The 26,985-nt window shown below is 38.9% G+C and overlaps 1 protein-coding gene across 2 annotated transcripts in view; it reads left to right on the forward strand.

The window, feature by feature from the left end:
- The first annotated feature begins 195 nt into the window (after window positions 1–195).
- Window positions 196–26,985, forward strand: part of CCDC191 (coiled-coil domain containing 191) — a 97,321-nt gene continuing 70,531 nt past the window's right edge. The window contains exons 1-8 of one of the 2 annotated variants that reach the window (XM_040224106.1): window positions 263–357; window positions 2,458–2,496; window positions 8,041–8,182; window positions 12,595–12,738; window positions 14,221–14,283; window positions 15,945–16,123; window positions 17,602–17,825; window positions 20,813–20,963. In XM_040224106.1, the coding sequence (XP_040080040.1) occupies window positions 16,055–16,123; window positions 17,602–17,825; window positions 20,813–20,963 (444 nt within the window). In that variant the 5' untranslated portion in view covers window positions 263–357; window positions 2,458–2,496; window positions 8,041–8,182; ... (1 more) ...; window positions 14,221–14,283; window positions 15,945–16,054. Of the gene's footprint in view, window positions 358–2,457; window positions 2,497–8,040; window positions 8,183–12,594; window positions 12,739–14,220; window positions 14,284–15,944; window positions 16,124–17,601; window positions 17,826–20,812; window positions 20,964–26,985 lie in introns of both variants that reach the window. The other variant, XM_040224095.1, reaches the window with a different exon arrangement.

The following is a 26,985-nucleotide window of genomic DNA, read 5'->3' on the forward strand; positions in this document are numbered from 1 at the left end:
ATCACGGGGCGCCAGGAAAAGGCAAAAGTAATTGCAAAGCGAACACCGGTGATTGGGAGGCGGAGGAACCGCTACCGTTGCCATGGGTAACTGAACAGGATCGTTCCGCCTGGGCAAAGCCTCCTGGGAGTGGTGGTTCGGCTGCGCCCCACACCTCCCTCCCTTGTGGGCAGAGGAACTACAACTCCCACAGAGACTCGGAAGCAGCCTAGGCAAAGGAGCGGTTGTTTCAGCTTGGCCTTAGTCCGTGCCTGAACCTGGAAAATGTTGCTGGCGCCCCAAGACAGGTCCTCCTCCAAGAAGAGGACGGGGCTGAATCGCTGGAAACAGTTTACAAGGAAGCCGAGTCCCACCAAGGTGATCCATTCCTATCGGGAGCTCGTGGAGAGAGGCGGGGAGGCGGGGACCAGCCCTGAGGACAGCTGCAGCGCCACCTGCGCTTCCTTCCTCTTCCCTCAGGGGCATCCTTACCTGGCCGGTCCTAGTCAGGACCGACCCCGTGTCTGCATTGCCCTAATGGAGGGGGTCTAGGGTTATGGGGAGTTGGTTGCCTTACGGCTTTGATGGGCAGCGTCGTGAAAGAACCGTTTCCATCTAACGCTTTTCTTAAAAACCGGAGAATCTTAATAGTACCCATCCCTGTGAAGAGAATCCAGAGCTATTCCTTCACCCCTCTACGCCTGTTTTAGGGAAGTCCCCGCAAGGTTTCATTTTTCTTTTTTTTTGTTTTAAATGTTTTGCAAGTCATAGGAACCTGTTCTTCATTGGAGGGGTAAGATTTTCACCTTAAATCCTCTACCTCATATCCCTCTCCTTCTAGTTTTACATAAAGTCTGTAAAATGAACTCAGGAATGCAAGTGGATATTGAATATATCAATACTTAATTCACTTGAAAATCTCTAAATTCAAGCAGCAATCAAAAAATAGATGTTCTTTATATTAGTCACCTTTTTTGATGCCTTAGCATCCAAAGAGATGGAAAACCGAGAACTCCACTGTAAACTTGAAACGTGTAAATGACAAGTGCAAAGTCCCAATGACACGGTGTGTGCTTTTCACAGACTGATTTTAACGTCACAGAAATAAATGTTTTACATGTAAATAAACGGGAGTACCAAATGGAAATCTTAGCTTTCAGCGCCAGAGCAGCTTCACAGCTGTTTTCACCCTTAATTTACATCTCCTTAAAAACAATTGTGTAGACATGTGGCCTTTCTGAGGCCAATAGGCAATTGCGCTTGCAGGTTATTCTAAATATACCAGCTAAATAATGCACTGGACATACTCTAGTTAGTGAATATCTTGCCCCACATGCTGGAGGGTGCAGACTGGAGCATTAGAGAGATTTGGAAACAGCGCCTGCTTCTATTGTGTGGGTTCTGTAAAAGATTGGATCCAAAAATAGGTGATGACTATAAACTTGATGATGAAAGGTAAAAACTGGGGACAATTTTGGGGCCCCCAAAGGAAAGATTTTTGCTGCTATTACTCATTACTACTGCCTACAGGATAGAAAGATAAAAACACAATTAAGCTACTTGGGGCTGAATTGTATTTTAATAGGATCAGCTGTTTCTTTGTTGCAGCAACAAAATTATTCGGCAGTACAGCTGCATTAATTAGTTAGTTGTAAGCTGCTTTGAAGGGGAAGTGTTATGTAAGTGAAGATAGTATTATACCTTTCCCTCCTCTGTGTGTCAGTATGCTAGTTTGGATATTCCCTTATTTATTTAAAAACCCACCTGAATTATTAGCAAAGCAAATACCTCTCTTTGTTAAGTGACTATTGGAGGGAATTCTGCAAACTTCTGAGAGTTACAGAGAGTGAAGAAAGAAGTTGTTCTGCAGATCTGCTATCTAATTTCAGATTAATATCTGACTGACCTGGGCAGAAATTTATGTGATTTCTGCTTCATTTTCTGCTCTGTAAAACAGTAGATAATTGGTTATCCCTCACTCCACCCCCCAGTTCTTATTGGACCAAACAGTATCCCTGCTTTAGGTAAATACAGGTTACTCCTGAAAATAGAGACCTAAGGAAAGGCACACACCTTTCTCCAAGCAGATTTACTTTCACGGCACTTGAATAATCTGACTAATCAGTGCTTATTTGGGTTTTTATAAGGAATATTATATGCAACATTCCTCTATCTTGGCTCTTAACCCTGGGGAGCTTTAAAAAAGTACACGTGGGCCCTACCCCAGACCAATTAAATCAGAATCTGGACCTGGACCTCGGTAAGAGGTGGAAATAGTCAGAAGGTGTTCCAGAAAAGGCTTCATGTTTTTCCTCCGGCTGGCATTCTGTGTTTTTTTGTTGCTGAACTTCCTAATGAAATGCTTTGGGGACAGACTAAAGAACATTTTCCCACATGCTTTAATTAGAAAGACAGACTAAAATGGCAAAATGATAGATATATTGCTGTGCACTAATATTCTGTATATATTATCTACAGCCTGTGTTTGACCCTGACAATGTGGAACACTGGATTAAGGTAAGGATATTTCATAATTAAGATAATTAAGAGTCACACATAATCATGTGGAATAGGAATACTAATAGGTCTCCATTTTGCATACATTTTGCTGTTTTCATTTCCATGGGACTATATAGTCTTAGTTTTATATGCTACATTTTCATGATTTTGTTGCTTCTCATAAAAGCACGAATAACAAGATAACATCCCTTTCAAATGCCATGAGGATCATATGAAGAGGTTTAAAGGACAGGGGAAGAGAAGCTTTAGGAGAGGACACTGTGGACTTCCCCAGATAATTGGAAAGAACATACTGCTGTAGCTACATTGACCTGTGAGACCAATTCATTAGGTAAAACTGTGCATGCATCACAAGTGGGAATCTTCTAATGATCAGAGCAATCCAAAAATGGAGCGGGCATTCTTGTAAAGAGGTGGATTTTCTCTCACTGGAGGTATTCAAGTGGATTCTAAATGCTCACTCAATGTTAGGACTATTGAGGAATATATTTGTGCATTTAGTCGGGTGGCGGGGGGAGCCGATTGGGTTAGATAACCTCTGAGGTCTCTTCTAGGCCTGAGATGTATGTTTCGATACCAAGTACCATTTAAGTTGAAAGTATTGTAAAACTGCTTCAGGTGCCTCCAAGTGTCATTTTGGCAACTTGCCATACTCAACTCATTTGTTCACCACATGTTTCAAAATCATGCAGTATTTTCCTGGGAAAATATCCTTCTGCCTGTTAGTATTTTGAAGAGCTGTTACTTATCTAAATTGACAGCCATTATGAGCTTCAGGCTAGATGGAACCTAGGCCCGATATAATCATTGCTAACCATTTTTTCATGGTTAACTATATTAAGTTTTCAATAATTATAAATATTTAGCCAGTATTTATTAAGTTCCTACTAAGTACTGGCCCACTGTGTTGGGCGCTGGAGGTATAACAGTGCACGGGGCAGGTACAGTTTCTGCCTTTTCAGAGTTTATAATCTGTGCTGTGTGCATGCTCAGTCACTTCAGTCGTGGCCCAGCTCTTTGCAACCCCATGGACTGTAGGCTGCCAGGCTCCTCTTTCCGTGGAATTTTCCATGCAAGAATACTGAAATGGCTTGCCATTTCCTACTCCAGGGGATCTTCCTGACCCAGTGATCAAACCCGAGTCTCCTGTATCTTCTGCATTGCAGGCAGATTCTGTACCACTGCATCACCTGGGAAGCCCAGTTTGTAGTTCACTGGGGGCTAAACAACTTACTTGAAATTGTTGGGAGAATTAAGGATGTGGTTGAAGTCCCTGGGGTGGGGCGCTCATACAGATGGGGCCAGGGAAGCTTCCTGGCTCCTGCAGAAGGCCTGACTTAGGAGACAATAAGATGGGTCCACCATGGTGGAGGCTAACCTCGGGGAAACCCACTCCCCAGACTATGTCAAGCTCAGCTTGTATGTTAGTGTTGGAAGTTGCAGTATCAAACCCTTCCTGGGCTTGATTGTGTGTTTAGTTACTGTCTCCTCCAGAGGGGAAGATTTAAGTAAAATAGAAAGATAAAGTTCTGCTCTGTTTGTACCATTTTCCTCTTTCATGCAGTTATCAGCTAGCTTCACTTGGTTAGATTTTACCATTCCTGTAAAACTTCTGCAGTAGCTCTTTCTCCGTTTTACCCTCAAATCATCCCTGTCTTGAAAAAAATCAGTCTTCATTTCATCCCGCAGTCATTTTCTTTTCCAGTGTCTTTGGACTGCACTAGTATAGTCTAATACAGCCTAGACTCCTTGCTTTTGTGTTCTTATTGTCCTCTTGTGTCCACAATTATTTTCCTTCAGTTTCTAGTTCTTACCACTCACAGAAAGTTGTCATAAATGACTTCCTGACTAAATACAGTGGTCTCTTCTTTGTCCTTTTAATTTTTTAAGGTTGTCTGATAACTTTTTTATGCTAGAAATTCTCTCCTCCATTATCTTTTCGTGACAGTTTCCTCTGGTTTCTCTTAATACGTTTCTGTTCACGTCTCTGTCGTCTTGTCTGTTCCCTAATATTATCCAAACTCTGAGTATACCTTAAACAGTTACAACTCTAGACTAAGACTTCCACTTGAGTGGGCCACTCGTTCAAAATGGAAGAGGGGGACATATATGGGAAGGATGTGGAATGTGGTGAAGGTGGTGAAAGGACTTCCCTCGGGACAGAAAACGAAGATCACTCAGTAGAACTGGAACTTGGCCAAAGCAGGGAACCATTATTTTTTGTGATACCAAGAATTGGTAAATCAGATTGATTCAGACTTGAAAGTTTTCACTGGAGAGGCAAGGAACAAGACATTTGAGGCTTATGTAAGATAGTAGTTGAATATCCACACCGAGTAGGAAAGAGAGAGGACCCTGTAAGGGATTCATAGGTTGGGAGGAGGGGTATGTGGTGACTAGAGGGCTTGGTTAGGTGCAACACCACTGGATTAGGAGGAGCCAGAAAAGGAGATGAATAAGAGGTTGATGGGGGGAGAGGGGGTTATCAGCATTTGATGTGAACAACGGAAAATTTTGTGACATGGTTGAGGATGACCATGTCGTTGAGTTGCTAAAATGCAATTGAGGAGAAAGCTGTTGGCATACAAGAGATCAAGCAAACTTTGAGGCTGAAATGTTGGTAAGTCATTCTCAGGGACATTAAAGTCACTTAGAATCAGGCAGATGCTTGGTAGAAATACGAATCTTGGTGTTGGTCACTCAAATGCAACAGTCCATCTCAACTTACAATTCATCTTCATCCTGATTTGATAGAATGACTCATCTTCTTACTCCAGTGTAATTGGCTACTTTGAGCTTTCTAAACATTTCCACTGTGTCAGTTCTCTACTCTTGGAACCTTCAGTAATTCTGCATGCTGTCATATAAGTAAGAGTTAGTTGCTCAGTGGTGTCTGACTTTTTGCGACCCTACGGACTATAGCCCAGCAGGCTCCTCTGTCCATGGAATTTATCAGGCAAGAATACTGGAGTGGATTGCCATTTGCTTCTCCAGGGAATCTTCGCAATCCTGGGATAGAAACCAGGTCTCCTGCATTGCAGGCATATTCTTTACCATCTGAGTCAGCAGGGAAGAGGCAGTAAATTCTAGAGGGGCCTCTATCAATCTCTGGAATATCAATCTCCCTGTAACAGCCCTTTTATTCTTATACTGCATAACTCCTATCATGCCAGTCTCCTTTCCCTCTATCAGGTAAGTCTTCCTTTTGCTTTTTTTAATGATGATCCCCAGCTTGGAATACCCTCTCTCTAGGAGGCCAGTCCACATCTTTCCCTTAAATCTCAGCTTGAAACACCTCTCTCAGTGAACAACTACCCCTCACTCCCCTTACCCTCATAATCCTATCTTCTATAGTCCTTTCTTTGGAGTTATGTTGGCATTCATACATGCAGATACCGTGTCAAGCATTTACTTGTATGCAGAGTAATTAAGTGGACATGAGTTTGAGCAAGCTCCAGGAGATGGTGAAGGACAGGGAAGCCTGGCATGCTGCAGTCCCTGGGGTTGCAAAGAGTCGGACATGACTTAGCAATTGAACTACAACAACAACAGCAACAGTGATTAAGAAAGAATTGGGCACTTTCAAAAACTACATTACTCAGAAAACTATTGTGTATGGACATGCAGTTTGCACACGGGAATTTGTCAAGAAACTTGTGTATGTACCTGCCAGCCTTGAGGAAATGGAGGAGTGCATTATAGAGCTGCCATTTCTGCATCAATGGCAACAGGCTACACAGGGTCTATAGTGGGTAATGTAATCAGTGTGTGCCGTGGGACATAAGGAACACATGTTGAACATTTATATGATCACAGGACTCACTGAGACAGTTCCTTTACACATTATATCCTCATAGCATAGTCAATGAGTAAGAAACTTTTGAAGATGGTCAGTTGTTTTAATGACCTTGTATTGCTTGAAGACTGTTCTTAAGTTGTTTATTGCACACATGGCACTTGTAACCAAAACTAAAGTGAACTCGTTAGGAACAGAAGCTTTTAGTTTTGTTTCCCCCTTAATGTCCACAGTCCTGGGAACAGAGTTAGCCTGTAATCAACTTGTTTAAAGAATAAGTTGCTAAACAGATGCATGAGACCTCTCCAGTCTCTTATGTATTTAAATTGAAAAAAAAAAATTATAAGGATATAATGTTTTAAAACAAGGAATTACAGAGATTATTTCTAATCCTTACTACCATCTAGCATTTTTTCCCCCCAAATCTTCATTTTAAGTGATAGCCCAAACATTTTCTTTGTCAGAGCCAAGCACACATTTCTCTTTCCTCCCTGACTTGTCAGTACCAGACTCTGCCCTTCGTTAGTACCAAGATCAGTCTTCCTTCTCCTGTCTGCAAGCTCTCTTTCTTCTAAGAATCTGCAGAGATTCCAACTCAGGTGAGATGATGTGTCATGGAAAGTTATTTCTTTCACCCACAGCCTGAAGAACTACATCTACAACTCTGTTTTTGTTCTTTATATTTAGTCTGTGGATATTGGTTTTTAAAAATTAGAGTTGATCTATTTATTTGTACATTATTTACAAATATATGTGTCTATGTATGTATACACATGCAAACACATACAGTATATGTTAAATTCATCTCTCTGCCTTAGAATTTAAGGACCTTAAGAGAAAGGACTAGGTACCAAGCAAATCGTGACCCTTAAGTAAAGGATATATAACAACAGCATTGACTTGGGCATGTTGGAGGCTCTGAAAGAGAACACATCTCTCCAGAGTGACCTCATGAAGGTCAAGGATACTTCCTTGACTCTCTCTCTGGTTAGACCATTTTTATTCTGATTTCATATTTTATCCCATATGTTCTATTTTGACCTCTTTTTCGAGTTGCCTTGATGTTTCAACTTTATTCCTCTGCTTCTAATTCAGACCTAGCATATGAAATCCTTAAAAATTTAAAAGATCAAGCCCATGACAAGTTTTGAGCATGCAGGTAAACCAAAATGTCAAGAGTTTGCCCACCTCTGCCAATCCCTTCCCCATTCCTGTGAATTTGGCCATGTTTTTACTAGATTTTCACTGTTGAGTTAACATTCTGAATTACTACAGTTCAGTGACCCTTTATCCCAATTTTATTAGTTTGCCTGATATGTAATGGGAAGTTTCCTTCACGGGTAGAATCTGAAGTATAGCTACCTGCTTCTGGTTCACATTCATATGCAAATACTAGTAGCATGGAAACTATTAATAATAAGCTATTGTATATTTTTTAAATATCCAGGTGTCAGGATCCCATGACTAATGCTCTAAACAAAAGTCCTCTAAAGCTTAAACACCCTTTTATTCAAATATAAACATTATGAGCACCTGTTAAAACTTGGTAAAATGCTGCAATTAATTTCATGCTTAATGAGTGAAATTATTTGGGGTGGACACTTAAACTTCAAAGTATCTTTTAAAATGGAAAAAAAGAAAGTGTGTTGGTAGTTGGTAGAAAATCAGAATCTTGAATAGGAGAGAAATCTTATAACCCTGAAGAAAGTTGTCATCTTGGTGGATTTTTTTTTCTTCTTTTAAAGAGAGTGGAGAAAGCTTCAGAATTTGCAGTTTCTCAAGTATTTTCTGCTGGAAATTCAAATTTATCCAGAAGGCTTTGGGGCCAACTTGTAGATTTGGAAACACCTGAGCAAATAGAAGATCATGAAGAAGTCTACGCAGAAGGTAAGAGAATACACTGGAGTACAACTTACTAAAGTATAACTCATAATGAATTTCAGAGTACAGAACAAAAATGTTTCTTTCTCTTGTTCATAATTTTTGTTTTCTTCTACTTTCCTAAAGCTAATTTACTCTGGAATTACTTCCAGTATTTCAAGTAAGGTTATATTTAAGGCCTGTTCTGTGTCTTGAAATAGAACCACGTCCAGAGGCAGTTTTGACATAACACAGTTATCTAGTAAGTGTATGATACTGCTCCTGTGGTACCAAGGGCAGCTTGTTAACTTGATCTGGTATCATCCAGATACTTTGATCACAAGTTTATGAATCAGCTTTGTTCCTTAGGAAAGGAGAAAGCATTTACTCTTCTGGAATCAGTATTGTAGTTACTGATGCTCTAGGGAATTCTACTGTTTGGGATGAAGAGATCAAGAGGGACCAGCAAAGAAGACTGGAAAGGAGAGGCCCTTGAGGTAGGAGGAAAGTCAGAGTGCCATATCCTGGAAGCCAGTTTTCATTTGAATTATTTATGTCTCCAGTTTTTCAGATTATTTCTTCATTTATTCAACATATACATTAAATTGTTACTCTGTGCCAGGTACTGTTTTAGGCTTTGGAAGAGCAAGTTATGAACAAGGGGTGAAGTTCTTGCTTTCATGGAGTATGCATTCTAGAGTGAGAATAAAGAAAATGAAAAACAAAAGGTCAGATAGTGATAAGTCATCCGAGTTTGAACCTAAATAACAAGAAAGAGCCATGCGAGCTGTGATGGCGGAAGAGCATCCCAGGCATTGGGAAAGGTCACATTAAGAGTTAAAGTACAGACTTGGTGTGCTTGAGGGACTGAAGGAAGACCAGTGTTGCTGGAGCTTCCCAATGGAGAAAGCTTGCAGAAGGGCCTTCTAGGCCTGGGGAAAGAATTTAGAGTTTATTCTGAGTATGAGCAGATATCATTGAGTTTTATTTTTTATTAATTATTATTTTAACATCTTTGAAGGGATTTAAGCAGAGGTACAGTAGGACCTTTTCCTAGTATATGGAGACTGAATTACAGGGCGGGAAAAAGGAGACTAGTGAGAGACCGTTACTGTGGTCTGCGTGTGTTCTAATGGCACTTGGTGTTGGGGAGTTGGTGGTACTGGAGATGGCAAAGGGAGATTTATTCAGAAGGCAAAGCTATGTCTTACCCTACCCATTCTCCCACCCCACCAATAGAAATACACAATATACTTTAGTCACTCAAGACTTCCAAGAAGTCCTGCATTTAAAAAAAAGAAAGTTTACTTACTCCATTTCCCAGCTTCTTAGACCTGGACTTTTTTATCTTGAAATACATATTAATTTCTGAGAAACTTTAGAGACTATTAGTGGATGAATAAAACATTGTTTTCAAAGGTTTATATCCTTTTTTTACCCCTCTCATCAACCGTCTGTTAATATTCAGTAAGAACTAGTGATCTGGGGAACACACTTTGAGAAACTCGACTTTAGGGTGGGCTTCAAGCCTCTGATCCAACGTGAAGTGTTCCTGCAGTTGAACCCTCCAAGGGTCTCCTTCTCTTTCATTGTCTTTTTGGAGCACTTCATTGTAAATCTCTCCTTACTGATGAATGGCATTTAGTAGATGCAAATTATTTTACACATAAATTATTATATATATAAATATTCTGAACTATTATAAATGGGGTTACTCAAATATCTGCTTATCTCTACTTTTCTCTGAAAGCCAGTAGGGTCTGTTGCTAGTATACTTTATACACTTAGTTTCTACCACTTTGATTCATTTTTTTCTACTTTAAATTTCATGCCTTCCTATCTATGTTAAATGTCTTTTAGCATCATTTAATATTTGGAAGCACTCCATTCCCTTAGAGGTGTGCAATAATAGTAATAACCATGATGAAGAATGCTAAAATAGACATTTTTCTTCTTTGAAAATCCCCATGCCGTCTCTGCAAGAGCTGTATGGTGATGATAATGAAGTTAATCCTAAATTTTCTCTCATGCCCCTACATTTACGAAGATTTTTTGGATGTCACTAAGAAAGAAATGCAAATGGAAGTTGGCTTCCAGAATATCACACTCCAGTTTTTCTCCTCCCTCAATGTGGGTCTCTCCTTCCTAGTTGGCTTGCCTGGTTCTGCCTTAGCTCTTCAACCCCTAGAAGCCAGAGTTCCTCAGGGCTTAGGCCTTGCACCAGTTCTCTATCCACTTTCCTCCTTTGGCGATCTCAACCTCTTCTCTCTCTACATAGTATCTGTATGCTGACAACACCTACATTTATTTCTTCAGCTTGGTTCTGTCCCTTGCAACCCAGATAATATAACCAACACCTCCTTGAATCCTTATTTGAATATCTCATAAGCATCTCAAACCTAACTCATCTAAAGCTGAATTCCTCATCTTCCATCCAGATCTACTGCTCCCTTTTTGTTCCCTGTCTCAGTAAATGAAATCTCCATTCTGTAGTTGCTTAGGCCAAAAAATGTATAGGTTTCTTTCTCTCTCATCCCATATCCAGTCCATCAGCAAATCATGTCAGCTTCACCTCAAAACATTATTTTCTGGAATCTGAGCATGTTTACTACTACCACTTCAGGTCTAGGCACCATCACCTCTGTCCTGGATATTGGTATCCCAACTGGTGTCTCCTGCTTCTGTGCTTGTCCCCCTACAGTCTGTTGTAACCTAGTAGTCAGAGTTATGCTCTTAAAATATGTTACCTCTTTGTTTCAAAACCTTCTGTGGTTTCCCATTACATACAGAGTAAAAGCCCAAGTACATCGGATGATTTCAAGACATAGGAAAAAAGGGTTTTCAGCCTCAGCACTGTTGGTATTTTGGGCCAGATAATTTTTGTGTTGGGGGCTATACTGTGCATTGTAGGGTGTTCATTGGCATTCCTGGCCTCTCCTGGTTGTCAGTTCAGTTCAGTCGCTCAGTCGTGTCTGACTCTTCACGACCCCATGGACTGCAGCATACCAGGCCTCCCTGTCCATCACCAACTCCTGGAGTTTACTCAGATTCATGCTCATTGAGTTGGTGATGCCATCCAACCGTCTCAACATCTGTCGTCCCCTTCTGCTCCTGCCTTCAATCTTTCTCAGCATCAGGGTCTTTTCAAATGAGTCAGTTCTTCCCATCAGGTGGCCAAAGTATTGGAGTTTCAGCTTCAGCATCAGCCCTTCCAACGGATATTCAGGACTGATTTCCTTTAGGATGGACTGGTTGGATCTCCTTGCAGTCCAAGGGACTCTCAAGAGTCTTCTCCAACACCACAGTTCAAAGGCATCAATTCTTCGGCACTCAGCTTTCTTTATAGTCCAACTCTCACATCCATACATGACTACTGGAAAAACCATAGCCTTAACTAGACAGACCTTTGTTGGCAAAGTAATGTGTCTGCTCTTTAATATGCTGTCTAGATTGGTCATAACTTTTCTTCCAAAGAGCAAGCATCTTTTTATTTCATGGCTGCTATCACCATCTGCAGTGATTTGGGAGCCCAAGAAAATAAAGTCTGTCACTGTTTCCACTGTTTCCTGTCTATTTGCCATGAAGTGATGGGACCAGATGCCATAATCTTAGTTTTCTGACTTTTGAGTTTTAAGCCAACTTTTTCACTCTCTTCCTTCACTTTCATCAAGAGCCTCTTTAGTTCTTCTTCACTTTCTGCCACAAGGGTGGTGTCATCTGCATATCTGAGGTGATTGATATTTCTCCCAGCCATCTTGATTCCAGCTTGTGCTTCATCCAGCCCAGTGTTTCTCATGATGTACTCTGCATGTAAGCTGTTAGAAGCAAAAATGGCTCCAGTCACTGCCAGATATCCACGGGAAGGCAAGTTCACCCCGCATCTAGAACCACGGCTCCAACCCTGACCCCTGCAATACTTCTTCCACCTCATCTCCAACAACCCTCACTTCACTCGTTCCTCCAGCCATCCCCCCTTCATGCTGTTTCTCCAGTATGCTAAACACTCTCCAGCCTTAGGGACTTTGCACTGGTTTCTTTCTCTGCCTGGAATCATGTTCCCTTATACAGCCATATGGCTCACTCCCTCACCTCCTTCCCTTCTTTGCTCAAATGGCTTCCCAGTGAGGCCTCCTTTGACCACCCAATTAATTTAAAACTATCAACACCCGCCTTCCATTTCTTGTACACCATTTCTCCTTCTCCTGCTCTGTCTTTCTGACTTACTTGTTCTTTGTCTCTCTTCCCCAGTTAGAATGTAAGGTTCAAGGTGATAGGTTTCATTTTTCCTGTTTTGTTCACAGCTATACTCCCATTATCTAGAGCCGTACTTGACACATGATAGTGCTCAGGAAACATTTATTGAATGAATGAAGATAGCAAATGAAGAAAATCTCTGAAGTAACTGAAATATTAAAAAGATGCTTTTGTCTTATTGATAGCTCAGGAATTGGTCAATGACTGGTTAGACACCAAACTTAAGCAAGAGCTAGCAAGTGATGGGGACAATGATGCTGAAGACACTGTGTCCAGTATCCCTCCTGTGCCAGAAGCCAGTGGACATTTGAAATATGACAAGTTTGATGGTAAGAACTTATCTGATTGTTCTAAGCTTTAACATCAGTGATGGTTCCAAGAAATCTTTTTAATTGTTCTGAATAATAAATAATATGTTATTTGACCTTTCTGTGTTTTGCTTAGTTTTGTAATTGACTTTAAGTTTTCTTGATTCACTTTAAATTACTTATCTATAGGTCAGTAAATTCATGGTGATTTTTAAAAATTAAAATATATTATTTGTAATTCTTCTTATGATTGGGCTTCCCTTGTAGCTCAGTTGGTAAAGAATCTGCCTGCAGTGCAGGAGACCCGGGTTCAATTCCTGGGTTGGGAAGATCCCCTGGAGAAGGAAATGGCAGTCCACTCCAGTATTCTTGCCTGGAGAATCTCATGGACAGAGGAGCCTGGTGGGCTACAGTCCATGGCATTGTAAGAGTCAGACACAACTTAGTGACTAAACCACAGTGATTATAACAGCAATTAACGCTGATTAAGAATGCCTCTTTCCATTGGATGACCGTTTACTCTGATGGCTGTTTCAATGTTTTACCATATTTAAACATTGACATACCATTTTGTATTTACAAAATGTTTCAAATATCTTTAGGGCTTCCCTGAGCTAACTTGTGAGAATTCCTCAGTTGTACTCCAAGAGTCTAAGGTTTTTTCTATAAGCGTAAGGGTAGGCATAGTGATGGCGGTGTCAGCTCCCCTTGCATGACTCAGGCACCCCTGGCGAACTCATCTTACAGCATCTCCCTTGATTAGGGCTCTACAGTCACAAAGTCACGAGCTCTTAAAGTTAAGGGACTCCTCAAGATCACCTAATCTGACTTACTCTCTTTACCCCCTCAGACAGAGGTTCTTCCAAAGTGTCCCTTGTATGGGATAATATAATCTCTGCCTGAACACCTCCAGGATAGAGGGCCTGCACTCTGGGAAGAGCCCATTCAGCTGTTGTGAGGCTCTAATCTTCATAAATTCTTTCTTTTTTAGGAAATATTAGGATTTTGTCCTCATCTTTTACCCTTTAGTACAACAGAAAATACTGATATCATTTTCTCTCTCTCTCAAGGATAGTCTTCCCTTTTTTTGTGGGGGTCGTAATCATATCTGAACCTTCATATAGGTCAGTGTTCCTAGACTGAATAGCCCCAGTACTTTCAGAAGTTCTTTATATCACATTGTTTCAGATATACCAATTGCCACCTTTAGATTCTAGTTTAGTGATGTTGTTATTAGAGTGAAGCATTTCAGTACTTAGTATTTATTCTGAAGTGTATCTGAAACATAATGAAACTGCTACTTTCTTTCATATGGTGTTAATAGATCTAGTTATATCTTTCCTCAGATTTGTTATTACCTTCTAGTATTGTACCAGGCCTCACTCATTTTATGCTTGTAGTGTTACTTTTTTGAGGGATCAAAGCACTGAACAAAAATATTACCTAGCCATTAAAAAAGAATGTTTATCAAAACTATTAACTAACATATGATTATCTCAATAGGTAAAGAAAAAATACTTGATAAAATCAATTCCTGATTAAAACTCAGCAATCTAGTAATAAAAGGTAAATTCTTCAACCTGACAAAAGGCATTTATACATATGACATGTACAGAAAACAAATACCAAAATGATGAACATAAATCCTACCTTATCAAAAATTGCATTACATATAAATGGATTAAACATTCCAATCAAAAGATGTAGACTGACAGAATGAACTTATAATTATGACCTTACTATATGCTGTTTCAAGAGACACAATCTAGAGTCAAAGACACAAATAGGTTGAAAGTAAAAGGATGGAAGATGATGTCCTATGCAAACAATAACCGTAAAGGAGTGACAGTAGCTTACTAATCTCAGAAAAGATAAGCTCAAGATAAAAGATTGTTACTCAGGACAAGGAAGGGCATTCCATGGTGATAAAAGGGTCAATCCATCAAGAAAACATAACAAGGATGAACATATATATACCTAAAAAAAGAGCCCCAAAGTAAGTGAAGCACAAACTGACAAAATTAAAGGGAGAAATAGACCATTCAGAAATAACACTTGGCAACTTTAGTACCCCATTTCTGATAATGCATAGAATTAAATAGGACATCAGCAAGAAAAATATTCAGAATTACTAGGCATTAGGAAAAAGCAAAATTATAATCAGTAACCACTGTGAAACTATTAAAATGGCTTAATTAAAAAACTGATCATACCAAGTCTTAGTAGGGATGTAGAGAAACTGGAGCACTCCTATACTGCTGGTGAGAATGAGAAATTGTATAACCACTTTGGAAAACGGTTTGACAATTTCTTAAAAAGTTAAGCATGTACTTACCGTATGATCCAACCATTCCCCTCCTAGGCATTTTCCCAAGAGAAAAGAAACCATATATTCTTATAAAGACTTGTACACAAATGTTAATAACAACTTTATTTGTAATAGCCAAAATCTGGAAACAATCCAAATGTCTATTCCAAATGAGAAAAATGAATTAATTGTGGTATGTCCATACAGTGGAATACTACTCAGCAGTAAAAAGGGATACACTATTGATACAACAACATGAATGAACCTCAGAATAATTATACCGAGTTTTAAAAAAGCATGACCAAAAAGAATACATAGTGTATAATTTAATTGATACCAAATTCTGGAAAACATAAACTAATATTTTGGCAGAAAGCAGGGCTGGGATTATCTTTGGGGTACGGCAAAGAGCATGGGAAGAACTTAGAGGAAGAGATTGCAGATCAGCATGAGGACCCTTTTGCAGCTGACAGACAAATTCATTATCTTGATTGTAATGATATTTACTGGTGTCTATATATGTCAAAACTTACTGTAGACTTTAAATATTTGTAAGTTTATTGTATGTTAGTTATACCACAGTAAAGCCTTTTTTACAAAGAGCACTGGAGTCATCAAGGATGTTTAAATCCTTGTAATACAAATGTAAAAGTAGTCTCTTTTAAATTTGGCAGTGAGGAAGTTAGGGACTTGGGTGAAGGCAGTTCCTCATGAGCAGAGGCTTTTTCCTCTTAGTTGAAGGTAGTTGCTGAGGGTTGTACTCATCCAATTGGCATTATCAGTTACTATTTATTGAACTCACAGCTTTGTATTTTTATTGTACCAGGATTATTTATATAAGTATGGAAATTATACTAAAATTAAAACTTAAAAAATTCTTTTGATTTTCCCTTTTTTGTTGTTGTTCTGTTTCCCCCAGATTTATGTGGTTATTTGGAGGAAGAAGATGAAAGTACCACTGTTCAAAAATTCATAGACCATCTGCTCCATAAAGACGTGGTGGATTCTGGGATATTGGAAGATCTTGGAATGAATGAAAAGCAAGACAAGAAGCGGCAGAAGGATCCTCGTCTTACCATGGAGATGAGACATAAGCAGGTGGGAGGGAAAAGCAAAATTAAAATGGATAACAGGAAGCAATCTTGGTGTAACACATTTAATAAGCTTAAATAAAGACTTAGGCTTTATTGTGAAAAAGGGTGCCATCTGTGGTTTGGTTAGAAAGAATAAAAATAAAATATAAGAACTTCAGAAGAAAAATAATGCTCATAAACTGAGGATAGGAAACAATTTAAGAAAACCAAAAAGAGGAATAATTGATTTTGACCAAGAGAGTGGTGAGCTAAGCTTTATTAGTTTGGATGTGGTACTTCCTATTATAAATATGTAGATTGGGTTTCGCTCGAATTTGGTTTTTGAATTGCAGTGTCAAGATATTAATATCACAAATATTCTGGTGAATGTTATAATGATAATTCTTTTCTAGACAGTGGAAAAATTTACTCATTTTGTGATTATAATTTGAAAGGGAGGACAGAGCTGAATTAAATCTAGTTCATCTGTTTTGAATTAGAAAGGCATATGGGAACTTTCTTTTCTCCAAAGGGAATAGTAGGTTATAGGAAAAAGATTCATCTCAACACTTTGTAGAGGAGCTTCAGGAAGTCAGAATGACCAAGTCTTTTCCACAGGTCCAGAACCAAGACCAGACTAGAATTAATGTCTGTATGTGTGTATGCTGTCTTTTTGTAATACTGAATTTCTGATTACTTTAAACCATAAGTTATGCTGAAGCAGCACTAAGGATGTTAGAGAAACTGGGGTAGAAGTATGAGCCCAGTTTGGATTTATGATGAAAGATGGGGAAATGGCTCACTAAGAGCCATTAGCTAGAAGTCTTATTACAACTGGAGAATAAGATAAGGGTAAAGTTAAGTGAAACAGAAAGGAAAGGATCCTCTTTAATTCATTAATTCATAGCTAGTTAAGCCTCTAAAGAGTTAACGAATTTGAAAAAAAAATGATTGTGCTTATTCAGAAATGCCTGTGAAGTTCATGATTTTGATTTCCAAATATGATCCAGAATCACTGACAAATTTAAATAAAGGTAGAATTGAATAAAAGGTCATGATGTTTCTGAAGTCAGTAAATCACTGTTCTAGCCTTTACAAAGTAACCTGTCAAAAATACCCTTATCCTTTACTAAATTATAATTAGTGTACAGACAGAGCCTAAATAAATAACAGTAATGTACACCTTGGAAGATCTTACGGATAGGAAATCATTACTAAACAAGAATCCAGAACTTGGCATGCAACCCATTTGATTTCAACTTTTTCATGGTGCAGATAATTCCCAATTGTCTGGGGTTGTCTTTCTTGACTTCATTTAAAACTTTGTATTGGCCATTACCCAGTAAACAAATGAACTTTCCCTCTTTTTCTGATAAACAGTGGGGTTCTGGGCCGGCTTGTTTCCAAGTAGTTGTATTCTGAACTTCAAAATGTGTTCTTAGGTTTTGCATATCCCTTTCTACTTGAAAGGCTGCATCTCAACCTTGATGTATTCTTCTGAAGGTAAAAGAAAATCGCTTAAGACGTGAGAAAGAACTGGAGCGCCAGAGAATTGAAAAGACCCTGAAAAAATCGGCCTTCTTAGAGGCTCAGTATCTGGTGCAAGAAGAGAAGAAAAGGAAGGCTCTAGAGGCCAAGAGAGAGGAGGAGGAGATTCAAAGGGAGATGGTAAAGCTGCGGAGGGAGATAATTGAGAGGCGACGCACAGTGGAAGAAGCATGGAAAATGTAAGCCAGCCATGATAAGCAGCATGAAGTTTTTTTGTTTAAGCAGTCATTTTGGAAGTACTCTAAAGTTCTTTAAAATATACCAACAATGCAATAACAAGACACAAAAGAGAAATCATCCACTATTCCATCATCTTAACAAGTTAGCTATTTTCATTTTTCCATGTTTCCTCCTGCTCTTGGTTCCTTTAGGTACTTAATTGCAACCATAAAATACATTTGTCTTTCTGCTTGTAATTACCACATTGCCTGGACTCCTAAGGTCTGTATTTTACTCCATTGAGTTCCTATACCATAATTTATGTAATGACCTCCACTCTTCATACTGGTAAGCATTTCAGCTAATTTCAGATTTTTCACCAGTACGTAGTTCAGTGAGCATCCTTAAGCATAGAGTGTTTTCATTCTTTGAATTATGTTCTTAGGTGTGTAATTACTGAGTTAAATGGGGTAGACTTTTATGACTCTTGAAACATTGCCTAATTCATTTCCTAATGAGTTTTACTTATTTACATGATTGCTGGCAGTGGGCTGCACTCAGCATTGGGGAAGGTCATCACTTTCAATATTTTTACACTTCTAATAGGTATCTTGTTGGTTAGTTTGCATCTGTTTGTGTACCTGAATGTTTTTAAGGTTGAAAATGTTTCCTTATGCACATTTACTAATTTTGCCTCATTCTGTTGTGAATTACCTCAGTGTCCCATCTTCAGATAATCATACAGGGAGTCACCATGGCCTTACTGCCACTGATAAAACAAAATCTGACAAAAGAGGGAAATCAAAATAGTCCTCACAGGATGTAGTACTGTTGTGGGTCTTCAGGCAGAGAATGAGCTTCATAAGTGAAATTAGTAACGTATTTATTCTGAGAAACAGCACCGATGCATAAGCTGCAGAAGCCTAAGGACAATGTGCCCGAAGTGCCTGAATACTCAAACTGAGAGGCCAGGAAGACCTATTAGATAATCCCTTCCACCCCCATCCACCTATGCAGCTTTCCCCCCTGTGTTCCTGATTGCTCTCATCCCACCCAATTTAAAACAGCTCAGCAGTGGACGTGCGTTTCATTCTTTCAAGTGCCAGGCTCAGGCCTCCTCCAGATGCCCTTCCTTTTAGAAAGCAATCACCAGTGTTTTAGTGAGTTCTTGCTAAGGTCAGCCTTGCTCTTCAGATTGCTCTCAAGCCCTGACAAATCTAGGCTGACCTAAAATAAATTGTGAAAACAGCATTTGATGGTAGCCAGAAGCTCTGCTCACAGTGGGCACTCCACAGACGTTCACTCACCAGACATTTCTCTTAAAAGTTAAAAGCTTATCCACGGATACAGTGAGACAGGGAACATGCAGTCCTTCTAGGTGGACAAACTGATTTAAACGTTCCAGAAAGCAATTTGGCAATAAACTATAAGAGCCATGAAAAATGTTATTATCACTTGACCTGGAAATTCCAGTCCTAGGAAAACTACCCTAAATAAATAATCAGAAATCCAAATATTTATACACAAGGATAGTGAAAATAACATCATTTATAGTAATAAATATTGGAGAAATTAATAAATACTAGTTGTACAGTGAAACAGCACTGACATGTTATCAGTGTTTTTTCCTGGGTAGAAATATGTAAGGCAAACGTGCTGACCACTATACTCCAGAAATGTTGCCTGGGTAGAAATATGTGTGTCCTTTATACTTCTCCAATTTTTCACAGCGAGCAGATACTGCTTTCATAACAGATACATATTTTGATGTTATTTTAAAAAATTAGATCCATGGTATTAATATTAGAACTGTATTTCTTTTAATGCCCACTGTGATCTGCCTGTAACTATCTAATATAACACTGTTATGGTGTTAGTAAGTTGGGAAAGTCAGTAAAATGTTATTGTTGGTAGGGCTTTTTAATTTATTTGTAAAGTAGCCTAAATCTGCTCCATTGAATAGTTTCAAAAGTGTCTTCTCTAACAGGTTTATTAATTATGAAGGGAAAAATAGCAACTTTACACTGGAAAAGCTACCTTAACCAAGTGATGGGTCATATTCCCAGTAATAAGATATAACTTTGTGTGCTCCCATAGGATATATGATAATTAATGAATAAATATCTTTAGATTATTCTGGCATCCCTCTCTCAATTTGAGTTTCCACAACAGTAAAGTGAAATTCAGAGAGACTAGGCGACTCTCCAGAGTTTTCACAGCTGGTTGTGGCAGAGCCCATGAATCCTGATTCCTGGCAGATGCTATCTCTGCTACATCACTGATAAAATGTATACCGTATACACTTACACATACCTGTACAGTTTTAATACACTCCAATAAGAAGGCAATGGTTAAGAGCTGGCTTGGATTGGTGAGCGTAAAGGGATTACCTGAATGAGAAAGAAAGGATAGGTGGGTGAGCAAGAGAGAACCAGAAATTTGAGCAACAAAGTTACTAAGAGATTCTTGTTAACTTCCCTGAAGTCCTTTTCCTCTTTGTTATTATGTTCTCTTTTTTTCTCTTTTCAATTATGTTTAAATTAATATAATTCCATTCTCTCCTTATTCAGTAACACCTGATTCTTTTATTTTTCTTCCTAGAAACCTTTTGAAAGCCTTATGATAAAAATCTCACTCCTTTCTTACCTGAGGGTCCTGTTTTAATCTCCTCTTGTGAGAAGAGAGAGAACTCATGTCTATATCAGAGGATATCTAATGGTTGTTATCTCTCAAATTTTGATCAGTATTATTCCATGTTAAACTCAATGAATACACTTTACTAAAATTTCTATAAGGTTTTCTACTTTGCAGAATACATTATAACAATGTTATTTCATTTAACTGTATTTTATAAAAGAATAAACTAACTCAGAAAACTCACTCTGTAATTTTAGGCCCAGATCTAAAATTCTCTACCTTCTGATGGAAAATTCAGTGTTCATTCCACTGTGATAGATTCTAATCAAGTCTGTTGTTCATACATGTAGTTTTTAATTGTTATTAATAGAGAGAAGAAGAAGCAAGAAAATTCTCCAAAAATTCCAGAGAAAGGCATGTTTCAAAGTGTTCATATTCTTCTGGATGAAGAAAAAATGGCAAAAGAAAGAAAGAAGAAGCTGAAAGAGTTATTAATTCAAACTTTCAAGGAAAATCACCAGGTAGGAATTGTAACATCTCTTTATTCAGCATTCTGCAGTGTAAATGACAAAGGGCTCCATCAGAGATGTGACGGTGTAACACTGAGCCCAACTGAGCCTTGTTACAAATACCAGAAATGCCCACACCATTTGCTCTGTGCTACCCAACTGACTTAGTACATAAGGGAGCATTTCGATCTCTTATTCAGGAGCTATTCTTACATACTCTGTGTGATCCTGAGATGTTGGGGGTATGTATGAATTTGGGATGTCTTTCTAAATTACCCTTTTTGGTGTAGTGTGTAAGTACTAATGTAGATCTCTGGCAGTTTGCAAGCATAGCTTCCACTTTGACAGTCTTAACTTTTATTCAGAAGAATTATTCAGAAAGTTACTTGCCTTTTGGTAGCTCAATCCTGAACAGTAATATCTGGGTGCTTCTACTTTTAATGGCGTGCGTTTTATTTTGTTCTTCTATCACTTTCTTTAGTTCCACTTTTTGTAAAATTAACTGGCCAATTTTTTATTGACTACTGCACATCCTCCCCCAGGCTATTTAGACAGAAATATTTTTCAGTGAAGTAGGATCAAAGGCAATATAAATTTGGGGCTTACAATGTCTCAGGTAAAAAGAATTCCTTGGAACATTTTTAAATGAGGTCTGATGAGAAAAGACAAATACCCATGTTTTATGTCTCCAACAACAGCCACCCCATGGCCTTGGGCATTGCTGAAATTCAGTGAAAGTTAATGGAATGAATGTACAAATGAATGGATTTAATAAGTGAAAAGAATGTCAGGAAGAGATTGCGGGAGCTTGATAAATGTTGCTGTTTAGTCGCTGTCATGTCCCACTCTTAGCGACCTTGTTGACTGTAGCCCACCAGGCTCCTCTGTCCATGGATTGCCCAGGCAAGAATTCTGGATTGGGTTGCCTTTTCCTTCTCCAGGGGATAGTCTCTATCCAGGGATTGAACCTGTGTCTCCTGCTTAACAGGCAGATTCTTTACTACTAAGCCACCTGGAAGCCCTAGGATAGACTAAAATGGCCCCAGAAATCAATAACAGGCATTTGGATATGACATGGATAACTAAGATATGAGGGGGAAAATAAAGTAGTCAAAGCAATTCTTTAAAAAATAAAGAGCTAGACATGTTTGATGGCAGCATTTTAGACTGTCAGGCAAAAAGTAATAACTATTCAAACATAGAACAGCAAGAGTTTGGCCAGAGTTTTGGCTTTAGGAATAGGCAGAGAAAAGCGCAGTAGGAGGAGATATTAAGGGTGGGGATTAACATTTTAGGGAAGATTGACAAAGACTGTTTGATGCTGTGTCCTCCGTGAGATGAATGGAGTTAATGTGTCCTCCTGCAGTAACAGTTCATATTTCTGAAAGCAAATTGGGAAAGAACTAAGTGTAGAGGGGGTTCTTTTAAGAGGACATCAGGGCAAAGGGCCATGCTTTGCTCCAGCCAGTGAGAGATGGATAATGTGTGTTTCCCATAAGATTATTTTTTAATTTCATCCAAGTCCAACTATGTAAGAAGTGATACAGTCATCCATTGGTATTCACAGGGGGATTGGTCCAGGATCCCAAGTATATACCAAAATCTGTAGATGCTCTAAATCCCTTATACAAAATAGTGTGGTATTAGCATATAACCTATTCACATACTTCTGTGTGCTTTAGATCATCTCTGGATTACTTAGAACACCTATGTAAAAAATAAACAGAAACCTGAATTAAGTAGAGTCCAGGAGACCAGCAGGGGGAGCTTTCATGCCCTGTGACAATAGCAGAGCCCAAAGAAGATAAAACTATTTCCTGGCAAGAACTGAGCCAATGAAAAGCCATGAACTCTGCTTACTACTGGGGTTTGATCTCTGAGTCAGAAAGATCCCCTGGAGAAGAGAACGGCCACCCATTCCAGTATTCTTGCTTGGGAAATCCCATGAACAGAGGAGCCTGGTGGGCCAGAGTCCATGGGGTCGTACTGAGTCAGACACGGCTGAATGACTAACACTTTCACCTTGACTGCTTACTACAGCCCTCCCAACATAATCTTCCCCTCTGTAAGAGTTCTCCCCTTGCTATGAAGGAACTTGAACATGGCTCACCATGGGTACAGATCCCGACTTAGTTCTCTACTGATTCCAGATAAACCCAGAGTTTGCTGGAATAATACTCGGCAGTCTATTTGTTCCACGTCAACACCTCATACAGTATAAATGCTATGTAAATAGTTGTAAATACAATGTAACTGCTATGTAAATAGTTTCCAGCATGGCAAATCAAGTTTTGCTTTTTGAAACTTTCTGAAATTTTTTTTTCCCCAATGTTTTCTATCCACAGTTGGTTGAATCCACAGCTGTATTGCTTGGAGATACAGAGGGTTGACTGTATATGTTTCATAAAGAAGTGCTAGGTATGAATTCTAGATACATATAAAGAGTTTTACAAAATTAGTGGCCTACTGAAACAAATTACTCAACTTTTAAAGGGTCAGGTGGTATATTTAAAAATGAGACAATAAATGATCTGTACTTTGCCACAGACTCTGCTTGATTTGAACATATATTTTTGAGTCTTTATTTTGAAATAATTTTAGACATGCAGAAAATTTGCAAAAAAAAAAAAACAGTACATGGAGTTCCTGAATGCCCTTCACCCAGCTTTCCTCAATGTTAACATCTTATGTAACCATAGTACAATCACCAAAACTAGGAAATTAACATTGGTAAGATGCCAGTAAGTACAGTTAGCAAGACTTATTAGAATGTCACCTATTTTTCCACCAATGTCCTTTTTCCGCTTCAGGACTTCATTTGTAATTTCATGTTGAAGTTACTTGCTGTATCTCCTTAGTCTCCTCCTGTTTGTGGTCATTCTCCAGACTTCCCTTCTCTTTTATGACTGACATTTTTGAAGAGTACTGGTCAGGTATTTTGTAGAATGGCTCTCAATTTGAGGTTTTCCGAAGCTCTTCTTAGATTGAGATTATGCATTATTGGTGATAACACAATAAGAAATGATCCTGATCCGCTCTCAGTATAATATCAGTTCAGTTCAGTTGCTCAGTTGTGTCTGACTCTTTGCAACCCCATGAACTGCAGCACGCCAGGCCTCCCTGTCCATCGTCAACTCCCAGAGTTCACTCAGACTTATGTTCATTGAGTCAGTGATGCCATCCAACCATCTCATCCTCCATCATCCCCTTCTTCTCCTGCCCTCAATCTTTCCCAGCATCAGGGTCTTTTCAAATGAGTCAGCTCTTCACATCACGTGGCCAAAGTATTGCAGTTTCAGCTTCAGCATCAGTCTTCCCTATGAACACCCAGGACTGATCTCCTTTAGGATGGACTGTTTGGATCTCCTTGCAGTCCAAGGAACTCTCAAGAGTCTTCTCCAACACCACAGTTCAAAAGCATCAGTTCTTCAGAGTTCAGCTTTCTTTATAGTCAAACTCTCACATCCGTACATGACCACAGGAAAAAACATAGCCTTGACTAGACGGACATTTGTTGGCAAAGTAATGTCTCTGCTTTTTAATATGCTGTCTAGGTTGGTCATAACTTTCCTTCCAAGGAGTAAGTGTCTTTTAATTTCATGGCTGCAGTCACCATCTGCAGTGATTTTGGAGCCCCCCAAAATAAAGTCAGCCAGTTTCCACTGTTTCCCTATCTATTTCCCATGAAGTGATGGGACCGGTTGCCATGATCTTAGTTTTCTGAATGTTGAGCTTCAAGCCAACTTTTTTACTCTCCTCTTTCACTTTCATTGAGAGACTCTTTAGTTCTTCTTCACTCTCTGCCATAAGGGTGGTGTCATCTGCATATATGAGGCTATTGATATTTCTCCTGGCAATCTTGATTCCAGCTTGTGCCTCTTCCAGCCTAGCGTTTCTCATGATGTACTCTGCATATAAGTTAAATAAGCAGTGTGATAATATACAGCTTGACATACTCCTTTTCCTATTTGGAACCAGTCTGTTGTTCCATGTCCAATTCTAACTGTTGCTTCCTAACCTGCATATAGGTTTCTCAAGAGACAGTTCAGGTGGTCTGGTATTCCCATCTCTTTCAGAATTTTCCACAGTTAATTGTGATCCACACAGTAAAAGGCTTTGGCATAGTCAATAAAGCATAAATAGATGTTTTTCTGGAACTCTTTTGGGGTACGTAATCTTTGTTTTTGTTTTTGGCTATGCCATGTGGCTTGTGGAATCTTAGTTCTTCAATGTGGGGTTGAACCCAGGCCCTCAGCAGTGAGAGCATGTAGTCCTAACTCCTGGACTGCCAGGGAACTCCACATAATGTTAATATGTCTTATTACTGTTGATGTTAACCTCAGTCACTTAAGATTGTGTCTGCTGGGTTTCTCCACTGTAAAGTTACCATTTTTTCCTTTGTAATTCATATCTTAGAGTAAATATTGTGAAACTATGCAAGTATTCTGTTTATCCTTAAACTTTCACTTACTGATTTTAGCATTCATTGTAACTTCCCTGTAACAGTAATTTATGTGGTAGTTGTCTAAGGATGATTTTGTATTTCCCTCATCTTTTCATTTATTCATTTAGATTCTTCTAGAAGGAAAAACTGTCCCTTCTTCCCCATTTATTTATTTACTCATTTTTTCAGTTACCTATCTGTGTTAGTATGGACTTGAGGATATTTACTTGATCCTTTGGATTATATTCTAATATTATTGTTTACTTTGTTTTTCAAATTGTTCTAATCTTGGCCATTGGGAACTCATTCTGGTTGATTCCTTTGCCCTTTCAAAATCCTTTCTTTTTGGCACCATAGGATATTCCAGGCTCATGAATACTTTCCCTGCCCTAACTCTGGAACCAACCACTTCTACTTGGAATCCTACTTCCATTTGTTGGAGAATATTTAGAAACCAAGATCTGGTTACTAGCTGTGCTTACTGCTACTGGGATATCATGTTTTCTGGACCCTCTTAGCAGACAGATCTGGGAAATTGATGTACATATACTAACCTACATATACACACACATTATATTTTTTTCTGTGTCTGTCTATGTGTATGCACATTAAAATCCACTAGTTCATACTGAAACATCCAGTTCTGGTACAATTCTGGACATGCTCTTCTTCCCTTCCTTATTTGTAACTTTTTCTGTATCTATCTGTCTGTATATTAAAATAATTGTAATAACTTCAGCCCTAATCCAGCATCATAGGTTTTAGTGTAGCCTTCCCCCTTGCTTATTTATACCTGGAAATTATTATCTAAAATATATTTATTTAGCCCTTGTTTTTGTCATTCAGTCGCTGAGTCGTGTCTGCCTCTTTAAAACCCATGGACTGCAGCATGCCAGGTTTTCGTGTCCTTCACTATCTCTTCGGAGTTTATTCAAACTCATGTTCATTGAGTCAGGGATGCCATCCAACCATCTCATCATCTGTCGCCCTCTTCTCCTCCTGCCCTCAATTTTTCTCAGCATCAGGGTCTTTTCCAGTGAGTTGGCTCTTTACGTCAGATGGCCAAAGTATTGGAGCTTAGCTTTAGCAGCAGTCCCTCCAATGAATATTCTGGGTTGATTTCCTTTAGGATTGACTGGTTTGACCTCTGTGCAATCCAAGGGACTCTTAGGAATCTTCTCCAGCACAGTTCGAAAGCATCAATTATTTTAAACTGTTTTATTTTAAATTATTTAAAACTATTTTAGTCCTAGTATACTATAAAAGTAGTTTTAGAATTGGTAACCTATACTTCTTTGGAAACAAATTTACTGGCTACTGTGTATATTTATACAGCTATTTTTGTTTTCAGCCTTATTCAGCCAAAATGGTTTTCCAAAGTTACCTAGGTTGGTTCTTTTCTTCCCCTTCCTCTTTCATATGATTATGTTATTCATGTGCTTTATTGTCAGTGAACCTCTTAATTTCGATTGTTCCAGTGGATGTAGGTAAAACTGAGACATGGGGGAAAACCCACTGACCAGACTCTTCAGGCTTTTACATAGACTTGACTGGAAACAAAATGGCCCCTGGTAAGCGCAGCCAGAGTTA

Source organism: Oryx dammah, unplaced genomic scaffold, assembly GCF_014754425.2.
Source record: "Oryx dammah isolate SB20612 unplaced genomic scaffold, SCBI_Odam_1.1 HiC_scaffold_2, whole genome shotgun sequence".
NCBI lineage: Eukaryota > Metazoa > Chordata > Mammalia > Artiodactyla > Bovidae > Oryx > Oryx dammah.